The sequence below is a fragment of the Diabrotica undecimpunctata genome, chromosome 7 (genome assembly GCF_040954645.1).
Source record: "Diabrotica undecimpunctata isolate CICGRU chromosome 7, icDiaUnde3, whole genome shotgun sequence".
Taxonomy (NCBI): Eukaryota; Metazoa; Arthropoda; class Insecta; order Coleoptera; family Chrysomelidae; genus Diabrotica; species Diabrotica undecimpunctata.
Genome location: NC_092809.1, coordinates 85572763 through 85596085, shown reverse-complemented (window position 1 = coordinate 85596085; position 23323 = coordinate 85572763). Strand labels below are relative to the sequence as shown.

General features: G+C 31.4%; 1 protein-coding gene across 6 annotated transcripts in view; it reads right to left on the bottom strand.

Moving 5' to 3' along the window:
- Positions 1-23323, bottom strand: part of LOC140445546 (importin-4-like) — a 550550-nt gene that overhangs the window by 273687 nt on the left and 253540 nt on the right. For all 6 annotated transcript variants that reach the window (XM_072537643.1, XM_072537647.1, XM_072537644.1 and 3 more), the window contains 3 exons: positions 20926-21271; positions 17915-18141; positions 8306-8541 (listed from right to left, as the gene is read on the bottom strand). In XM_072537643.1, the coding sequence (XP_072393744.1) occupies positions 8306-8541; positions 17915-18141; positions 20926-21271 (809 nt within the window). The remainder of the gene's footprint in view (positions 1-8305; positions 8542-17914; positions 18142-20925; positions 21272-23323) is intronic.

Genomic DNA, 23323 nt, shown 5'->3' with positions numbered 1-23323 from the left:
ATTCATATGTATGCACAGTATTATGATTGTCTGATATAACGAGATCGGCTTATAACGAGGTAATTAGTCTGTCATTTCAGTTCTCGTTATAGAGGGAGTCTACTGTATATATATATATATATATATATATATATATATATATATATATATATATATATATATATATATATATATATATATATATATATATATATATCATATATCACTGTAACTCTTGAAGATCTCAGTCAGATAAGAGGAGAAAAGAAACAAGCTAGATGTTAACTGTTAACTGTTCCATATATTAGTGGAAACGTTTCATTTTGTATTTACAAAACAGCATCAGTCCATATCTGTAAGAGTAATGTTAATTTGTAAATGTTTGTTTCCTTTCTGCGTCGTTGCTCTCTAACAACTACAACTTGTCCGTTAGATCTAAAGGCGGCTGGGAATTAATATCACAGACGTGCCTTAAATTTTCAAATTTTAACGGTGTGCACGTTAGTGCCATCAATCAATGTAATATTAATTATTTATTTGATAATTTTTTAACAAGTTCACTTCTTAAAATTTGTTGTGTTTTAACTACATTGGTTTTTAATTTAACAATTTAACATTTTAAAATAGACACCTGCTTCCTTTGTCTTTTTTTCCTTAATTATGTTTTAAATCCTTAAATAATTTCCAGGCGGCTTTTTTCACGCTTCATTGTAATATTTAAGGCTACTTTTATGCTACAACTATACTTGTTTAAATCTGTTATACATGGGTTAAGTAAGCTACTGTAATCTTTCAAGTACGATTACTCTATGTGAATTTTTGATTTTATGACAAATTCTTTGTAAAACTGGGTAGCTGTATTTACCATCGATATTCTATTAATACACATGTAAGTCACTTTTAGACATTATTATCTCTGTTTTACTCGTTATGAAAGGCCACTTTTTGGCTTTCTCTTTTAATTAAAAGAACCATTCTCTTCCTTCTAAGTGAACATTATTCTTACAGATATGGGTTGATGCTATTTTGCAAATACAAATAGAAACGTTTACGCTATATGGAATAGTTAACATCTAGCTTGTTTCTTTTCTCCTCTTATCTGACTGAGATCTTCTACATTGTGAAAGGGATTTTACCTCATTTCATTGTTTTCACTGCTTATTGATTTTGACAGTCGTTGCTCCTTATATATAATATACAGTGAGGTCTTAAAGTAACGGATAAATTAATTTTATACAATATTATGATTACAAATTTAAAATCCTGAAACTGGTCAATTTTTATATATGAAAATACACTTTCCATATGATATTATTCAAATGTATCTTGAACTCTCTAGGGTTAGTAGTTAGCCCTGAAAAAATTTTAAATGAAAAGGTGGTAGCGTGCGATACAGCGTTTAAAAGGGTTTTCAATGCTCTATTCAGCAATGTAAATATTTTTCTTTTTTGTACAGGGATAGTCAAGGAAAAAATTATTTTATTTCATTCCTTGACCTTATTTTGTTTCATGACCGTTCCATGTAGGGTAAATGTTCCCCCATGTGAGAAAAGAATATTCTTGGAAACATCGCATTCCGTTGGCATTTACTCGTAATTACTCCACAAAATTGTAATCTACGATATGGATCATCTTCATTTAGTTCCTGCAGTAGTTGAATTTTATACGGATGGTATTTTTTTTTCAAAATTCTCAATACAGAAGTTTTACTGATATTATTATCACCAGCCAATTCTCTTGTTGGTTTATGTGGATTTTCCTCAACAGTTAACAATATATTTAATTTCTTTTGATCATTCAATTTTGATTGACCAGGTTTGGAAAGATCTTTGACAGTTCCAACTTCTCGCAATTTCTTCTTCTCACCGTAGACTGGGAAATGTGACGGCCGGGATACTTTTCATAAAATAATCTGCATACCTCAGAATGCGTTCTTATTTTATCATTCACTCCAATCAATATTAATATTTCATAATAGAACGCCTATGAATAACTGTTCTGATGAGCTTTATTAAAGCGAAATACGTATCAACAGATACATAGACGATTTGTACGTGAAATGAAATCTTGACTGTCTTTTTAATTTTATTATTAATATTTCAATTTTCTGAAATTCAGTTAAGCGCGTTTTAAAATAATTTAGGCTAATGTTTAAAAATCCCTAATTTCCTAAGTTTAAAATAGACCAGTCAATTGTGAAAGATATTCGACTCGATGGCTTTTTGATGGAATGAAATAAAATAATTTTTTCCTTGACTATCTCTGTACAAAAAAGAAAAATATTTACATTGCTGAACAGAGCATTGACAATCCTTTTAAACTCTGTATAACACGCTACCTCTCCTCATTTTTTTCAGGGGTACCCCTAGGGAATTGAAGATACATTTGAATAATGTCATTGGGAAAGTGTATTTTTATATATAAAAATTGACTTTTTTGAGGATTTTCCATTTGTATTCATAATATTGTATAAAATATATTTGTATACACAATATATTTATTAAATTAATCTAAATTAGCAAAATGATACTCTGTTATACCATAATGTAGGTTATATATATATATATATATATATATATATATATATATATATATATATATATATATATATATATATATATATATATATATATATCAGCACCTCAGAGGTAAAGTGTACTAAGTCACAAAAGTGAATTATTGAGAAAATGACGATTGAAGTTGTTATCTATCTTCAAAGCACTATTGTTAGTAAGTAGTAAAATAAAATATTTTGTAATTCGGCCAAATGTTTCTGTAACAGTTATATTTTTTGACACTAAACATAAAAAAACATTGAACCTAGAATTTTTTGAAAAAAATGACTTAATACATTTTACCTCGATTTTATTTATTCAAAAATATGACTTAATACTGAAGTAATAAAGGTGTCTTCAACTATTCCTCTGTCTTTTTTTGCTAAACAGACGCTCATCAATACCTAGCTTCAATATTCTCCAATATTTCGAGTCACATATTATTTAGTATTCCAACAATTAAAATTATCTGTAAGTGAAAGTAATAGAAGTAAACAAGCAGTGGTGAATTAATTTTTATTTCGTAAATTATACAAACATACAAACATTTTACAATAGACTTAATCGTAATCGTCATCAATAGTTTCATTTGATAAATTATTAGAATGTGGTAAATTAATATAAAAACTATGGAATACCTTGGGAACCCATTTTAATAAATTCTGCAAATGTTGGTATTTAGTAGAGGGTAATGGATTCAGTCCTTCACGGATAAGAGGCAAATTAATGTCACCTAATTTTGGATTTCTCCTAAGTCTATTGAGATCCAGCTCATAAAAGTCACTTTCAAAATTTGTTTGATAAAATAAATAACCAGGTGCATCTGCTCTCACTTGCAATTGAACGGCCTTAGATATTAAAAACTGTTCTCCATTTGTCGATTTTTTACGTGCTACATAAGACGACTGTTGAGATGTGTACATACTTTTAAAGTTCTTAAAATCGTTCGTTTCCATTGCTAACACTTCATAGGGATTTTTTTTGTTACACATTCTGGCGATCTGTTGCCAATCCCAAGGTGTCATGATATGAAACTGTGGCTGATTTTTTGATTCACTTTCTATTCTTGCATGATGCGAGTCCACCTCTAGATGTGTATGTCCTCTCAATAAGAATTTATGACTTATACTTTTAAGATTGGGACAAATTTGGAGGATATAAAAGTAGCACATAACCATACCGAGGTTTCTATTTTGTGATGGGCAATTATCGGACCAAATTACTAAATCTTGAACAGTAGGTGATATGTTTGAGAACAATATCCATTTCAGCAAACAGGAGGCCATCTCGTTGACTCCTCTTCCAGCGATTGACTCATCCCACATACAGCAATATACATTTTTGTTACTTGTATCGTGGATGGTGTAGTTAAATGTCCACAGTTTTAGACTATAGAAACTCTGTGCATTTTTTAACACAGGAGTAGGTAGGCACTTTTCAAGATCAACCATTATGACTTTTAGACTAAGAATTGTGGAAGACCTCTCTTTATCAATTTTTTTGAGATTGTATCGGTTAGATGCCTCTACCAGATGTCTATCATATTCATCCTGTAAGCTTTTCCTTTCTTCCAGCGTTGACGAATCACGCAGTTTAATTTGGAAACAGTCACAAGTGTCGCACGTGTCATTAATTGGCGATTTAAAGGAATAGTTGAACTCTGTGTTAAATATTTCATTATAAAGCCATGGCTTGGCTATATTTTCCAATGAAATATTCTGTTCCTCACACTGTTGCTTGTAGAGTTCATACATCTTGGAAATATTTAAATGCGACCCTAGATAATTTTTATTTGTCTTTTCACGCCGGTAATGAGACTGTTCAACAGGAAATTGTAAAATATGTTCTCTTACACTACGCCTTACTTCTTCGTTAATTTTGTTGGGCGGAACCTTTTTTCCTCTTCTATCTTCAGATACTACACCGCTAGTTCCTTTCTTAGACAGAGCGGTTCTAACGAAAGTTTGCGAAATATTTAATGTATTCAAGTAAAATATTTTACACACTACTATGTATGTTTGGTCTTTTGCGAGTGAATATCGTAATGTTTTGTTTCGCTGATTTCTTCTTGTTCCCGTTCTTTCGCGTCGTGTATGGATGGGCTCGACTTTAACAGTAGATGCGACAAATTGACGTTTCTGATTAATGTCAATTTGAGCAGACCAAAACTGTTTTAAAATATCGTGACGATTTTCTTCTGAAAACTGCTCAGTACATTTCAATTTACACGTTTCTTTACATGTTGGACCCAGTACCCGTGGTTTCATTAACTTATTCTTTTTTGATACATACTGTTCACCACCTGCTCGTTTTTCTTTTCTAACTGTCGACTTCCATGTTTTGTAATTTCTCTTACGTTTACGTGTCTTGATTGTAATATTTTCTTGGTCTTCGTTATTGAGAACATTGCCGTTTTCATTATTATCTTCTTCATTTGTACCGGAAATACTCGAATTATCAGACAACTGGTAATTTGGATCTTCATCTGAGTCGTCAAAGATTTCGTCTAGTTCAGCTTCAGAGCAACTATCTCGCTCATCAATTGGGTTTGGTTCCGTTGATACTATGTCAGATGTTTGCTCATTTTGTGTATGCTCAGTTATGCTATTAAGTGATATAGCACACATATGATCTGCTTCAGTCACAAATTGATTAGAGTTATCATGTAATGGTTTTTCTGGCGGTATCATGTTTTCTGTTAAAATAGATGAGCAAGTATCTGACAATTTACTGGAAACACATACTCCCGTTGCAATATTTCTAACATGTCCCTGTTGTAGGTCACCTGAAACAAGTCTCGTATAAGTAGGAGTATTACGGTAACATTAAAAATGCAAAGCAACTAAAATATATTCAAAAAGTGGACACCAAAAAATTTATTTAAGGGAACTGATTGTTCTTACTCTTTTTTGAATGGTTATCTTGTAATTATATTGTTTAAAAATGTTTGTGTAATTATCACTTTCAAAATTGCTAACTAAAATAACAGTATCATGTCACATACATCAACCAACAATTTGAGAAATGTAGTGTACCAAGTCTCTCAAATTGTTTCATTTACCAAACTTTTAAGAAGTGCTTTGAATATTTGAATTTATCTTGTAATAATTATATTGTTTAAAAAATGTTTTTTGTGTAATCTGCAGATATCTATTTATAACTTTTCAACCTACAAAATAGAAATTTTCACTTTCAAAATTGCTAACTAGAATAAAAGTATCATGTCACATACATCGACCAATAATTTTAGAAGTGCATTGTACTAAGTCACCCAAATTATTTCATTTACCCAACTTTTAAGTGCTTTAAATATTTGAATTTATCTCGCAATAATTATATTGTTTAAAATGTTTTTTGTGTAACATGCAGATATCTATTTATAACTTTTCAACCTATAAAAATAGTAATTATCATTTTCAAAATTGCTTACTAAAATAAAAGTATCATGTCACATACATCCACCAATAAATTGAGAAGTGTTGTGTACTAAGCCATTCAAACTGTTTTATTTACCGAACTAGTAAGTGCTTTACATAAGTACATTGATTAAATTTTACTTGTTCACTTTAATATGATGACAACGATTAGTTAGGTATTAACGAAAAATAAAATACAAAATAATTACCTGATATATTATTTCCAAGTGAGGTTATGTTGGCACGTTCTTCCAACCATTCTTCTTTTGGGGTCGTCTGAATATCATTTATATTCTGTACTAAAGCACACAAACGTTGTCCACGGCTCATTTTGTCAACACTTTTTTTAAATATCGTATAACAAACACAGTCACTAAGTTCAAACTTATCTTCAGAATATTTATTAATCACCTAGTACTCGTAAACGCAATGACAATTTAATACCAAGTCAGACACGTGACTACAGGCATTCGAGGTAAATAGTATTAACTGACATAATACAGTTTACTTCTAATACACTCTGTGGGTTAGTACTGTTTAACGCCACCTATCTTTAGAATAGAACAGAATTGAACGGAGATCTGTTTACCACAGAAAATAGCATGAATATTAAGTCATATGGTACTGAAATCTCATTTTTGATAAAATAGTGACTTGGTACTGTTTACCTCTGAGGTGCTGATATATATATATATATATATATATATATATATATATATATATATATATATATATATATTGATTTATAGTATCAGCAATCGGTCAGGAAATAAAACTCTATTTGTTCAGTCTCAATATTTCGTCACGATTTTGTGACTTCTTCAAGAGAAAACTGTAAATTTATTAGAATAATTAATGATTATATGTAAGCAAAATTAATATTTTAATACTTACAACTATAAGAATGAAATTTTAAATTTTTTTGGCATATCTAAATAAATGACATATTTGTTTGATTTTATTTAGGAGTTATGGTAACCGCAATATTTTATAGAGTGAATTCCCGTTGTACAATTTTCAGCGAGTAGGTTAAAATAAACAATTACTATGACAGTATTATTCATTTTATAAAGTGGAAAGATGGAATTAATAGAATTGAGAAAGAATCAGGAACACGATAAATTGATCTATAAAATGTAATTGATGGTATGTAGTCAGTTACTGCAACACTGATATTTAGGAATGTAATAAAATTATAGGTACAGTTACTAGAGAATTACTTGTTTAGTATGTTGCAGTAGATATTACTTAAATGATTGGTGTCTGTCTTATAATTGATAGATTCAGGAGTTTTATTAATGTGTACCATTTCAAGGAAAAGCCGATTTTTATAATTATCAACTTGTTCCAAGATTTTTACATTAATAAAGTCAAAGTTATGTCCTGTCTTCAAGTGGTGGTCCACTAAGGCACAAGAGTTTTTTTGTATGTTACAGTCACTTTTGTGTTGAGTGACACGTTTTTTAAGCCACTGTTGACTTTGACCAATATAACAACTTTGATATTAACTGCAATTTATTCTATAAATTATATTACTCATTAATGAATTTGGAGTTTTAACTTTTATTTTTCAGAATAACCTTGAATTTAGAAGTGGATTGTATTTAATTAATTTAATGTTCGGAAATGTTTTGAAAAGTGGGACAATTTGGTCTGTTAAATTTTTTATGAAAGGTATTTTTTTATATGAAACTGGTTGTGGATTATTTATTAAAGCTCTATTGTAAAAGTTAGTGTTATAAATAAGTTTTTTTAATATATGTTTTGGGTAGCCATTGTTTAAAAACATTTCAAAAAGTTTCTTTAAATTGACATCTAGGAAACTCCGATCACAGATTGTCGTTACACGATTTTTCATAGATACAACCTTTTTTAATAATTTCAACCTTTTTCGAAAACATCAATGATAAGCTCATATAAAAATAATTATACACTAATGACAGTAAACCATGAGATATCAGATATCAACTTTTATTTGTCAGTTCATTAATGTCTGTGTCCCGTTTTACGTTTTGGTAAGTCATATATATATATATATATATATATATATATATATATATATATATATATATATATATATATATATAAGTAAACGTTAAATAGTGGGTTTGCAGCAATAAAAATGAAATGTGTACTCTTTTAAATTTTTATTCCAAGCTTTCGGACATTGGTTATGTCCTTCATCAGGGAGAAACTTAACGAGGTTGTATCAACATATTTATTAAATTAATCTAATGCAGCAAAATGATACTCTGTTATACCATCATGTAGGTTCTTGATAATTGGACCAGGTTATACTGGTCACAAGAATTAAAATATTATTTATGCTGTACAAACTGTAAAATAAAAACTTACAACTATTCCTTCACTACTTTGTATACTTTCTATCATATCATTGATAATTTTTGGCAGTGCAGGACTAAGGTCTTCTTTCATATTAATAGCCAATGCAGAAAAAAGGGCATAAATACTTTTGTTTATGTCAGGATCTGAAGTTTCATTCAATATTTTTAATCCTAATTGTAGACAATCTCCAGTAAGAGGTCTAAAGTTATCAGGACCTATAAATTGAGCTACTACTGCTAAGGATTCTAAAACAAATACATAAGTAATATATAATTAATAAAAAAACTAACAACATGATCACGCTCATACAAGTTGGCGAATGCCGTAATTATCAAACAATCTTATACTTTTGTACGATATATGAAAAAACTTTCAGAGAATAATTTGTACCAACGATATAACTAGGTAAAAAATAATTTAGAAACTGTATGTCAAAACATCACTAAAAATATAACTTATGTAATAAAATTTAGTAACGTGGAATGAATACTGAGAAAAAATATTGTATATTGGCGTATACATCTTAATAGAAGTCTGATGGTGTCATATCTTAGACCATAAAAACTGATAGACACGCCGTAATGCTATTCTCTCGTCTCGAAGAGTGAAACCAACATAAAACTAGTCACACAGCTGTAGGTGACGTCAGTTTACGGCAGAAACGGTAGAGATTAGAAGTGTTTATAGGCGTTGTAAACTTTTTAAAGTGTTCATTAATAGTAAAATACATTAGTATATTAATTATGATGTTATCTTGCAGTGCATTTAATTGTACGCAGCGACAAAAAAAGGGACAGATATATCATTTCATGGGAAAGTAAATTCACAAATTAAACTTGAAAAACATACCAGAAATTTAGCACCTATTATTTTACTTTTCCCTCTCAAAGTGTTTAAAATAGATACATATACGAGAAAGTCTTATATATAATTTTCATTTTATAATTAGATTGAAAACTGAAGGATTAAGTAAATAAATTGTGTTAGATTTCCTAAAGATTCATCATTGCAAAAAATGGATTATAGCGATGCGCCGTGAAAATTTTAAATTAACAAAGAGTTCTAAAGTTTGCTCCAAACATTTCACAGCGGATTCGTATATTACTAGCGGTTGGAGTTAAAAAAACACAACTAAAAAAAGATGCTGTACCCAGCATTTTCGATTTTCCAAACCATTTAATTAAACAAGTTGCAACTAGAAAATTTCCAGTAAAAAAAGAGACTGTCTCAGTCAAACCAACAGGATCTAAAAGGGAAAATATAAATATAACGAGTGAATCTACCACCATAAAGACTCCAGTAGAAATTTCAGACGAAACTACCTTAGAACGTCCCTTGAAAAAGCGAAGACATTATCTTGGTGACTTTGAACAAGGATCATCTAACAGAGACCAGGGATATAAAGTAGTAAACAAATTAATTCAAAAAAAAAACAAACAAATCAAAATGTTGCAACAACGAAATAGAAGGCTTGTTAAAAAAGTAAATACCTTAAAATCTTTATCAGAACATCTTAAAGAAAAACAGATGATCGATGAAGATCTCTCTCTGAAATTTTCGGTAAAGAAAATTATTATATATATATATATATATATATATATATATATATATATATATATATATATATATATAATCGAACACCTCTCTACCCTAAGGTGTGGGTAAATACAAATACATGTTACAGATATACATTACATTATATCTCAAATCCAATGAAAATACAGAATTTTCTTTTTTTTTTTCTATTCTATTCTGTGCACGAATTTTGTCCATTCTTGCTTGTTTTTTGCCTTATTTTGAGCTTCTGACCATTCTATTCCCCTACTTTTCAAAATCTGCCCTACTTCGTCATCCCAGGTTTTCCGTGGTCTGCCTCTGGTTTTAAACTTTTTCACTTTAGCCTTCCAGATTTGCTTAACGGGTCGGTTGTCGCTCATTCGGCACAGATGACCAAACCATTTTATTTGTTGTGTTTCAATAGCGTGTAGTACAGATTCTATGCCCAGTTCTTCTCTAGCATCTTCATTTCTTATTTTGTCTCGTCGTGTTATTCCTTTGACTCGTCTTAGATATTTCATATCAATGGCTTGTATCTTGCTTTTTAATTGCTTTGTTAAAACCCAGCTCTCGCTTCCGTATATCAATATTGGTCGGAATACTGTCTTATAAACTGTCATTTTGGTTCTTCTGCTGATTTCAGGTTTACTTATGAATGCTCTACTAAGATTATGGTACACTTTTGAAGCACTACTTATTCTTTCTGTTATTTCATTCTGCATGGTACCTTCTCTGTCTATTGTAACCCCTAGGTATTTGAATGCATCTACTTGTTCTATGAGTTGTTGGTTAATTTCTATGTTAACATTTCGGTTCGTTTTCGCTATTAACATCACCTTGGTTTTCTTAACATTAATCTTCATGTTTCTAATTGCCAGCTCATTATTCCATCTATCTATATTTTTCTGGAGGTCTCTCTCGTTGGAAGCGCATAACATGAGATTATCTGCGAATGCACACTCAGCTATACCAACCGGTCGTAGTTTACTATATCCGATATGTACTTTGTGTATACTTGCTTTTGTTTCCTTAATTATGTCGTCAATAATCAATATGAACAGTATGGGGCTCATAACACCTCCTTGTCTTAGACCCTCGTTTATTGCAAACATCTCTGATTCCAAGTTATCCTTACGCACATAACTCTTGTTATTTTGATACAGACTTTTGATAGCACCTGTTAGTTGATGGTCAATATTTCTATTTTGCAGACTTTTCCAAACTGCTTCCTGGGACACTCTGTCAAATGCTTTCTCAATATCTAGAAATGCCATATATATTTCTGTGTTCTTTATTCTAGCTTTCTCAATTATTTGTTTCAACGTAAATATATGGTCTTGCGTACTGTGTCCCTTCCTAAACCCACTTTGTACTTCATCCAGATGTGGTTCAACGATGTGTCTTAATTTCTTTTCTAGGATGCTTTCATATATTTTGGAGACGATACTGAGTAGATTAATTCCTCTATAATTTTCACAAGAACTTGGGTCTCCTTTCTTAAAGATTGGTAGTATTATGCCAATTCTCCAATCTTCGGGGACTGTACATCGGTTCCAAGCCATGTTCATAATTTTGGTTAAAAATTCAACTCCTTTCGGTCCCATTGTCTTTAACATTTCAGCAGTGATTTTGTGATGACCAGCTGATTTACCTCTCTTTGTATTATTAATTGCTTCTTTGACTTCTTCTATTTGAATATCATTTTCTTGTCCATGTTCTCCTTCTACTTCTATCATTACAGTTTCCTCTTTCGGTTGTCTGGGTGTTAGGAGTTCGCTGAAGTATTGTCTCCATCTTTCCATAATCTCATTTGGACTGATAATCAGTGTGCCGTCTTTACGTTTCACCTGTTTCATCGTTGTTTCTTTACCTTTTCTTAGCGTCTTTAGTGCCTTGTAAAACAATTTTTGGTTACCACGACTATCTGCCTCCATCTTCATTCCATCCATTCAAATTTTAAATTAACAAAGAGTTCTAAAGTTTGCTCCAAACATTTCACAGCGGATTCGTATATTACTAGCGGTTGGAGTTAAAAAAACACAACTAAAAAAAGATGCTGTACCCAGCATTTTCGATTTTCCAAACCATTTAATTAAACAAGTTGCAACTAGAAAATTTCCAGTAAAAAAAGAGACTGTCTCAGTCAAACCAACAGGATCTAAAAGGGAAAATATAAATATAACGAGTGAATCTACCACCATAAAGACTCCAGTAGAAATTTCAGACGAAACTACCTTAGAACGTCCCTTGAAAAAGCGAAGACATTATCTTGGTGACTTTGAACAAGGATCATCTAACAGAGACCAGGGATATAAAGTAGTAAACAAATTAATTCAAAAAAAAAAAACAAACAAATCAAAATGTTGCAACAACGAAATAGAAGGCTTGTTAAAAAAGTAAATACCTTAAAATCTTTATCAGAACATCTTAAAAAAAAACAGATGATCGATGAAGATCTCTCTCTGAAATTTTCGTAAAGAAAATTATTAATACTTCTTATTAGTGATCTATTTAGTTTTGGCATGTATAACAGTTTATTATTTTATATTGTTTGTAGTTAATAGATCAAGTTTTGATTATTGCTTTTTATTTTATTAGGATACGATGCATGCTTCTGCAAAAACTATCTTTAAGCAGCTACTTACATCTAAGAGCACTAAAACATATCCACCGGAGTAAAAAAGCTTCGCTCTCAATCTTAATTTCTATTCACCAAAAGCTTACTTGTATGTCAGAAAAACTTTTTCTAACATGTTGCCTCATCCACGAACTCTTCAAAAGTGGTATCAAGTAGTAGCTTGTGAGCCTGGGTTTCAAAAAGAAGAAGTGAATGTATTAAAACAAAAAGTAGTTGAACTTAGAAATAAAGGAAAATCATGTATCTGTGCTTTGATGGTCGATGAAATGTCTATACACCAGAAAATAGAAAGGGATGGTGAAAAGTTTTTAGGGTAGGTGTAGCTTAATATTTATTAGCAATTATAAAAAGTATCCTAACATTATATTTTCTATTTAAATAAAATCGAAAACATTAATTGTAGGTATGTTGACATAGGAAGTAAACCTCAAAGCGATTCTTCTGAAATTAAAGCAAAAGAAGCAATTGTATTCTTAATTAATAGTTTAAATGATTCATGGAAGCTGCCGATAGGCTACTTTTTAATCGATGGGTTATCAAGTGTTCAAAAAAGTAATCTAATAAAAATGTGCTTAAAAATAATGCACGAAGCTGATGTCACAATTACCAGTTTAACGTTTGATGGTGCAGCATTAAATATTAGCATGGTTAAACAACTTGGAGCAGCAATCAATATACGTAATATTTGACTCTCCACATATGTTAATAGGTTATCACAAAAATTTTTTTGACGGGAATAATAAAGCGATTAAATGGGAATATTTGCAAAAATTAGTAGACATTCAAGAAAAGGAAGGCCTTTATCTTGCAACTAGGATAATCCGAAGGCATTTAAACTGGTATAAGGAAAAAATGAAAGTTAAATTAGCTGCCCAAAAGTTCAAGTAAAGTTGTTAAGGTAATACATTATTTGAGAAATAAAAGCTCAAAAGAATTTGTACATAGCGAAGCTACTCAAAATTCCATTGAACATATCAATGATATTTTCGATATTTTAAATAGCCGAAATTTATTGAAGAATCTATAAAATATCTTAGTTCACTTAAGTCGTCCAAAAATGGTGAATCCCTATATCTAAGTCAAAGAAAGACGGGTTTTATTGGTATGATCATTAGTTTAAAGTCACTAATGGGAATTTGGAAAAATTACGTGGAGGATATGGATGGAGGTCTGAAGTATCTTTCGGCCTATAAACTTTCTCAAAATCACTTAGAAGTTTTCTTTAGCTCTATTAGGAGTCATGGAGGTTACAACAACCCAACGGCAAAACAATTTAAAGCTGCATATAAAAGACTCTTAATGCACACAAATGTTACAGGATCTACCCAGGCTAATTGTATAGAACAGGTATCTTCTATAATATTAGCAATGAGCACAACAAATACTGTGAAAATGAAAACTGTTGATCATCAACTCATTGACAACTTTATAACTGATGAAAATAAAAGGGAAACAATAACTAGTAACCAGGATCAGGATTATACTGTAAATAATTTAAGTTTTCAAAAATATTGTCATCTTATGTTTGTGATGTTGACTATATCGCTGGGTTTGTCGTTAAGAAAGTTAAGAAAACATTAGATTGTGACATATGTTTGTATGCAATTTTTTTTATTATGACACAATCTTTCGCCATCAAAACACAAATAAAGTTCTATAAGCTAATTTGCTGGCTGCGGAGCAAGGGGCTCCTGTTGGTGTGGTGAGGTCTTCTCCAGTGACAAGACCACTTAACCGGTTTTCAGGTCAGCTGGCCAGTTCCTTTTGAGTCTCCTATTGGCTTGGTGTTCTAGTAGAGGTTGGAGTAAGGGGTTACCATGCGATTCCAGTGCTTCATGGTGCTTCGTGCTGTATTTAGTGATTACATCTTGTACGAACAGGATTCTTAGATCTTCATGAATTGTTAGGTTTGACACATACCAAGGTGCATCAGCTCTCGTTCGGAGTATTTTTGATTGGCATCTTTGAATTATGGCTGTGTTTGACTTGCTCGCACATCCCCAGAGTTGGATTCCTTACGTCCAAATAGGTTTTATGACGGTTTTGTATACAAAGATTTTGTTTTCAAGGCTCAGTTTCGATTTCCTGGCTACTAACCAGTTTAGATCTTTCATTCTTAGGTCAATTTGTTTCCGCTTCTTAAGAATATGTCCTTTCCAGGTGAGTTTTGAGTCAAGGTGTATTCCTAAGTATTTAGTGCTAGAGGGTTGGGGAAGTTGGATATTGTTAAGTGAAACTCGGGGACATGGATCTCTTCTCAAGGTAAAAGTCACCTGGACTGATTTTGTTTCATTCATTTTAATTCTCCACTTGTAAGACCATGTCTCGATTTTATTCAGTTGTACCTGTAGAATGTTAGATGCTATAATTGGATTTTCGTCGGCTGCAAGAATGACAGCATCATCTGCAAACGTGTCAGTGATGGTTTCATTAGCGGAGGGTAGATCTGCTGTGTATAGCACATATAATATTGGTCCAAGAACGCTGCCCTGTGGAACACCAGATTTTATAGGAAAATTATTGGAATTACTTTCATTCACTCTTGTTCGGAATTCTCTCCCACTCAGATAGGATTTTAACAGTTTCAGTTACGTGATGGGTAAAGATTTCTTGATTTTGAAAATCAGGCCTGTGTGCCAAACCTTATCAAAGGCTTGACTAACATCTAAAAAACCAGCTGTGCAGTAGTGTTTGCTTTCCATTGCAGAATTTATGGTGTGTTCTCTGCTGTATTGTCGAGTGTTTTTTTCGAAAGCCAAATTGGTGGTTGGGTATCCATTCCTCCGTATTGGGGCCTAAGTTAATTTTTTGTAAGAGTAACCTTTCAAGTATTTTGGATACGACTGATAGTAGGCTTATTGGCCTATATGATGAAACCTCGTTTGGATTTTTTCCTGCTTTTGGGATTAGTATTATTTCAGCGGTTTTAAAGAGCTTTGGCCAGTAGTTTAATCGTAGAATAGCATTGAAGATGGGAGTAATCAGTATGATTCCTTTATCTGGTAGTTCCTTCATCATCTTGGGTGTTATTTTGTCCAGCCCAGGAGCTTTTCTAATGTTTAAATATTGGATTTTGATTGGATTTATTGAAATATTGGATTGGTATGTTCTCTGGAATGTTATTTATGTCCCTTTCAATTTCAATATCTGGAGCGTCGTTGTTGGGAGTAAATACTTGAGCTAGATGCTCGGCAAATAGCGTTGATTTTTCTTCATCACTTCTGGTCCACTGTAGTGTTGGTCCCTGTTCGTTTCTAACTGGAGATACCGGAGTCTTGGTTTATTTTGGAGTTTTTTATCGGTTTCCATATGGAGTTATCGTACCGGTTTAGATTTGTTATGTAGTTTGTAAATGACAGTTCTTGTGCCTCTTTAAGTTTGGATTTTAGTTGATTGCTTAGCCTGTCTAATGTAGTCTTGTCTGCTGGGGCATGGGTGCCATTTGGTTCTAGCTTTCCTTTTTTGAGTTATCAACTTTTTAATTTCAGCTGGGATGTATTGGGCTTTGCTACCTGTTTTGTTCGCAGGTGTAGCATTTTGTACAGCCTCTATAAGAGTGTTGTTTAAAGCCGTTAATGTTTCATCTATCTCTCTTGTTGTTTTGAGGCTTACTTGTAGACTAATATCGTCTTCTAATTTGCTGCGGTATTTTTCCCAGTTAGTTGTCCCAGTGTGTAGCCTTGCCGTTTTGTAGATTATAAAGTTGCTGATGGTTGCGATAATTGGGGAGGGGTCAGATGAGAGATCATAGTTATGCCCTGAGTGATAAATAGATCCAGCAGATCAGGTGTTTTGTTTGGATCCGGTGGCCAGTATGTAGAAGAGCCTGTTGACAAAGGGTGGTAGTTGTTTTCATGTATTAAGCTTACTAGTTCTCTGCCTTTTGTGAGACGAGATTCAAATAATATATGTTTGCTGTTGAAGTCTCCCCCTGCAATAAATTTATGTCCTAGAGTTTTTGAGTTTTTGAAGTCTTCTTTCTTTAAGTTGTATCGGGGTGGATAGTAGACTGCTGCGACTGTTAGTTCGTAAGACCTCATACTGACTTTGATAACTGTAACTTGCAAGCAATTCTCAGCATACTTGGGTAGTTCTGCATGTTTAATAGTATTTTTTATCAGAACAGCTGATCCAGCGTGGGCTGTATTGTCTGGGTGGTTTGAGGAATAGGTTGTGTAGTGAGATATCTTAAAGTAAGTTTGACGTGTGAAATGGCTTTTACTTATTAACAGAATGTCAATTTTGTTGTGTAGTAGAAATAACTCAACCTCATTTTTGAGCTTTGGAAGTCCATTGACATTCCACTCTGCTATTTTAATGAAGCTATTGAATTTTAGATATAAGCGTTTTCAGCATGTTTAGGACCATGCTGTTTTGTTGTAGTAATTGTTGGAACATGTTTTTGAATTCCTCTAAGAATTCGTTCATCATGTCATTAATGTTTGACTGTTGTTCAGTACCATTTCTTACTGCATTAGCATAGCTGCCTTGCGATTGTTTTGGGTAATGGGTTAGAGGCACTGATGTTGCTGTACGCATTGTAGGTCTAGTTGTTGTATTGTTAACGTTTTGTTGAATATTCATACGATTGTTGGCATTGTTTGGCTTGAGTAAGTTATAATAGAATTGGCATCGTTTCTAGTTGGCTGGATGGGCACCATCACATAAAGCACACCTAGCAGGGGTATCTTTACTTTTTTTGCAGGCTGACGTATTGTGTTCTCCACCACATTTGACGCACACAAATGGTCTGTTGCAGTATGATCTTGAGTGGCCATATTGCTGATATCTCATGCATTGGGTGATCCCTTTTTTTATTTTCGGAGGTTCCACTTTACTAGAGTATAGCTCTATTTTGAAGATTTGTCAGTTTGTAAATGTCTTTGTTGTCTTTTCTGCTGGTTCTAAGTCGACAAAGAATATATTTAAAGGTTGTTTCGTTGTTCTACTTATACAATTCATCGCGTTTCTAACCTTATGTCCATTTTTTGCTAATTCAGTTTTTATTTCATCGATGTCGTATGGTGTAGGTGTTTGATGACTATTCTGTAGGCACGCTCTTCTTTAGGTTGATAAGTACGGTGTACTACATTTTTTGTCCCTCATGTATTTTATTATTTTCCTATATTTTTACAAAATATTGAAGTATATTAAAATTAATCTAAAATTGGGTAATTTTATTAGTGATTTGCTAAGAATCCAAGCGGGCTCTTGCCGTATTGTGACGTCACTTCCGCAAAAGGTGTTTGCTTCAACGGTTCGGTATAAGGCGTGTCTATCCGTTTTAATGGTCTAAATGTCATATCATCTTGTGCTAGTTTATATCAATATGACCAAAAAGTATCTTGGCTACCTTAAACTATTACGAGCTAAAATGTAGTAGTTTAAGTGTGCAGTTGTAGCAATATGTTATTTTTTCTTACCTATCGCATAACACTGAATTTGATGCATCTCCGAGTTAGGATCGATATTGATATATATCTTTAAAAATTCTATTACTCTGTCAAAATATGGTAGCAGTCCTTCTTTTACTGCACTAGCGATCGACCCTAAAGTACTTAATGCAACTCTTTTTAATTGAAGGGAGAAACCTTCCGGATCTAATGCTTCAAAAATCCTTGCCATCAATGTTGGAAGATATGGCACTAACCTGAAAACCAAATATACATCAGATGAATGTAAATAATGTTCAGTAAAAGTTTTCTATAGATTAAATGAGCATAAAATCTAAATAAGGCAACAGTTAATACTCTCGTCCAACTCTGTCATACACAAAACATAGCACACTAGATTTTTTAGGTAATATGTCTAGTCCGTGATTATCAAAAAATGCTTTACATTTACGTGGAGAGCATCTTTACATTACAGTAAAGTTTTTTTGTTGATATAAATACAGAAATCGTCTGCATATTGTTAAATGCTGCACTCCAACCTCAAAGTATGTATATAATTTATTCGGTTCAAATTAATTAAGAGTGGACTAAGAATCGAACCTGTGTTAACAAGTTGTTAGTTGTGAATTAAAGTCCATAGTTTATTTCCGTCTCAGAAAACCAAGTTGAGACTTAATAAACCATATTACTTTTCTATTACTATTATTCTAATCGTATACTTTGTACGAAAACAAGGCAAATGCATCCAACTCCTACAGAAGTACGGTAAATGCAGAATTGAAGGATATTCTTTTGCAACCACAGACGTGCCGAAGGGCATAGAGGTGTAGACCAAGGTGGATGTGAGAGGTGGCATTCGGATTATTGCAGAAATAGTTAGGTAATGACTTCACTAATAATAATTGACTTATTCTCCCTCTCAAATACGTGGGGAACATTAGTAAAAAAATTAAAATATTTAAAAATTACTAAAGACATCGATTTTTTTCTACTTTCCTTGATTATAACTTTAAAACAATTCATTTTGTAGCACAGTCGTAATGAAATAAAATAGCGACAAGTACATTAAATAAATTTATTTATAACAAAACTTTTTTTTTAATTTATAACAAACTATTTTTTTTGTAGTGTATTGATAAATAAATATTTTTTAGAAAACCTCTACTGTTTGTAGTTCTAATTTGTATTTAAAGCCACAGTGTAGTTATTCCGAAGACTAGTTTTTGCTTCTAAAAAGGTTAAATCTTGTCTATGTCATACATTCTTTAATTTTGTTTTACTCAATGAATCTATGACAACTTTTAAAAATATGCTATATAATACTAAGTAGGATGTATCCCTACACTCACGTTTGTCGTCTTTTGTACAATTAAGGCAGAGAGTTTTTGTGTTGCGACAATGTTTTACTACATGACCATTTTTAAGACACTTTAGAACTGGATAAATTTCTGTATATATGACTCGACTGCGCATGATACACTAATAAGAAAAACATGAGTAAGTAGTACATTGCCTTCAAAAATCAATAAAATCATTTGCATGGGTATATAAGCATTTTCTCCGTCTATGACTATTTTTATTTTAAATTTCCTAGCTGAGTTATAAGAGAGATAAGATTTTCAAAAAGGTATTTGTCATTGAAAGTTGTATCATTTCTTATAATACCTTTTCTTGGCAATAAATTGATAGGAATAAATACAGTTAGATTATGATCCTTTAAACATTCGTCTTTAATTAATTGATTGGCATCTTTTATTGACTGTAAGTCAACTCGTACACTATTCTTACCTACACTAGCTATACTTGTTATATTTTGGACAGCAAAAATCTTATGTGAAGTGTGACGTGTCTTCATTGGATGAATTTTCCCTAAATTCTCCTCCTTATTTGGTTTTTCGATGAAGATATACACTTTATTAGAATAAAGATGAGCTTTTTGCAAAATTAAACAATTTTTTGATTGCTCCTTATCAATGGCAGGATTATTGTTGTATTTTGGATCTCCTCTTTTCCTATTCATATTGTCTAATCAGGTATCCATTGTAATAAAACGAAAAATTCACTTTATCTTAAGTTTACAGTCAATATTATTTAAAAACAACACTAATTACCCACAAACATTTGTCTGTAGATAACGGGTTAATTTTCGATAAATCCAAATCGATACGCACTGGATGAAAGACCGGGCACAACTGTGAATGTAAATAGTTAAACACATTGTAAATATTTTACATCAACATTATTATAAATAGCCATTTTTTTCAACAATGATGGCAAAAACGGAAGTCGTAAAATTCTATTACTACATAACATATTTCGGCGTGAGAGATAAAATAAATGCGTCGCGCTGACTAAAGAATTTTCAAGTTAAATAATCATAATAATTGTTTATTGGAAATACTCGACATCATGTGACCTGTACTTAACACTACGCGCAAATCCGACCCTGCCACGAAATTCAAAATTAAATTAAAATAGTTAATGTTTTTAGGATTCATTTTTTTTTTCGGTCGTGTGTATTTCCAAGATTCGTGAGGATTTGCATTCTAATGTAATGCAACATCATAATAGTCTATAATTTAGCGTATATTGTATTTAAACATTGTCCTCTCCCCATCAAAGTCGTCCGTAATATACGCATGATTGCCTTAAACACAGCAGTAAAAAACACATAGACACATACACTACCCTGTTATACGGCTAAGCTGCTTATTCGTTTTAAAAGGGTACATAGATACATATCATTGATTTTATACCATGTCATATTTTCATTGGTATTGCATACCTATCAGAGATTACATCTACCAATTACGTATTATTTCCTTGTATGGTACGGAATTGCAATCAACTAATTCATCAAAAATTAACTTGTCACTACTCAAACCTGCTCATCCTTTGTTATCCATAGACGTGTTAGTGTTAAAAAAATTATAATACTTGGTATGAAAAAATGTGCTAAATTATATTGTTTGAATAAATACATCAAAGCAATCGCTTTGAAACCTATTTTAACAGTTCTAGAAAAGTTGTGAAATACTAACCCTTCATCTAAATTTTCGCAAAAAGTTTCCAAAGCATAGAACAATCTATCCAAACTCGGTGGGTCTTTCCTTTCTGCAGCCATCTGTACAAAAATTTGACGTAAGCATTCAAATAACACAGGTAATAATTCAGATGAGTATTGACTAATTTCTGGCTGTAAATGTTCTGCAAATTGTCCTAAAGCGAAAAATGCTGCATTTCTTACAACAGCATTAGGATTATGAATAGCCGTACAGACACATTTTAAAAAATCTTCAAGATATTTGTGTCTAATACATTCTGAGCAACCTTCTGCTAGTACTGCTAAGGTTAAATAGGCCGCTTTCTGGAAGTAAATATCTCCTCCTTAAACAGTAATTTTCTATTAAAATTGTATTATATATTAAAAAAAAAGGTTGGAAAAAATGAAAATGAAACATATCACTAGGTATAATTAAAAAAAGGTTTTCATAGGTTTGGTCACACTATTTGATTATCACCAAAATTAATAGCGAATATATCTAATAAATAGAAGAAAATGTGAATAATAGAAATTTAAAAGGAAAATTATATATATATATATATATATATATATATATATTAAACTTAGAGCTAAGATTAATATTATTATAAAAATTAATATTAAACTCACCAGTCTTCCGGGTTGAACCGCGTCGATATCCATTTTGCCGAGCTTTCGACATCCTCTCTGATGTCTTCTTCAGGGCTTCCGAGGTCTCAGTCTCCCGAGCCCCCAGACACTACTACACTCACTAGTCACTTCTAGTTCACTCACTAGTTCACTACTTACAGTACTTACAGTAGTGAACTAGTGAGTGAACTAGAAGTGACTAGTGAGTGTAGTAGTGTCTGGGGGCTCGGGAGACTGAGACCTCGGAAGCCCTGAAGAAGACATCAGAGAGGATGTCGAAAGCTCGGCAAAATGGATATCGACGCGGTTCAACCCGGAAGACTGGTGAGTTTAATATTAATTTTTATAATAATATTAATCTTAGCTCTAAGTTTAATTGTACTAACCGCGGAAATCTTTCCGAACATATATATATATATATATATATATATATATATATATATATATATATATATATATATATATATATATATATATATATATATATATATATATATATATATATATATCCACTATATATCCAAAATAACTTTTGAACTTCTGATTTTAGGAGAACACAAAAATACGTCAATTAAATTAATCTTTGAAGGGGGAGACATTATATCATATTTAAAGTTGCTAGGAAACGCACCCTCTCATCCCCCGTATCATCCCTTTATATTTTTTTAATTACTTCCCCCTTTTTTATTTGATATTTGGATTCTTCTCTTTGTACTAATTTTAGAAATGAGAAATGATAATTAATTAACGTGTTTTTGCGTTTTTCCTAAAAATTAGAAGTTCAAAAGTTATACAAGGTGGATAGTTGTGTCTGAAAAGCACTGTACACACATATATATATATATATATATATATATATATATATATATATATATATATATATATATATATATATATATATATATATATATATATATATATATACATATATATATATATACACAAATTTCAATTATTATTTGGGTAATGAAGTCAAAACTTGGGATTAAACAAAGTACACTATGTATAACGGGTCTTTGTAAAAACTTACTACAATTTATATTAAAAATACGTATTGTTACTTTTACACAAAATTAGAATACAAAGCAGATGGCTGTAATACATATTGATGAGAAAAAATTTTTCGGATTACTATAGATTACGTTAATAAAAACTTTTTTATATATATATATATATATATATATATATATATATATATATATATATATAATATATATATATATATATATATATATATATATATATATATATATATATATATATATATATATATATATATATATATATATATATATATACATCCCGCTATCGTTTTAAGCTCTTTTCACGTTGCAGTAATTTAACATCACCAAGAAATGCTATCATTTTCTATTTATAAGTCGTGTATGTTCGTTTACTGCACCTTTGTAGGCTTGGCACCGTTGTCGATTTTTCAATAATCCGATTTTTTTATAAATTAAATTTTTTACATCAAACCATCATTTTAACATTGGGAGGTAAAATTACTGTATTTGGTATCATTTTAAAGCCAATAGATGTTGCCAGTGTTAATACTTAAATAATATTTGAAAACATAAAAATATCGATCGGATTTGGGTCAAGTTCAAATGAAGACATTGAAACTACCTGCCGGCCGGCTGGGGGGAATTTCCAAGCTGTTTAATCGAAGCTATCAGTGAATAGTTTAAGATAAATATTAGGTTTTTATGGGATTAGGTCAAAAATATTGGTTGTGATTGGGATTAGAATCACATTTTTAATTATTT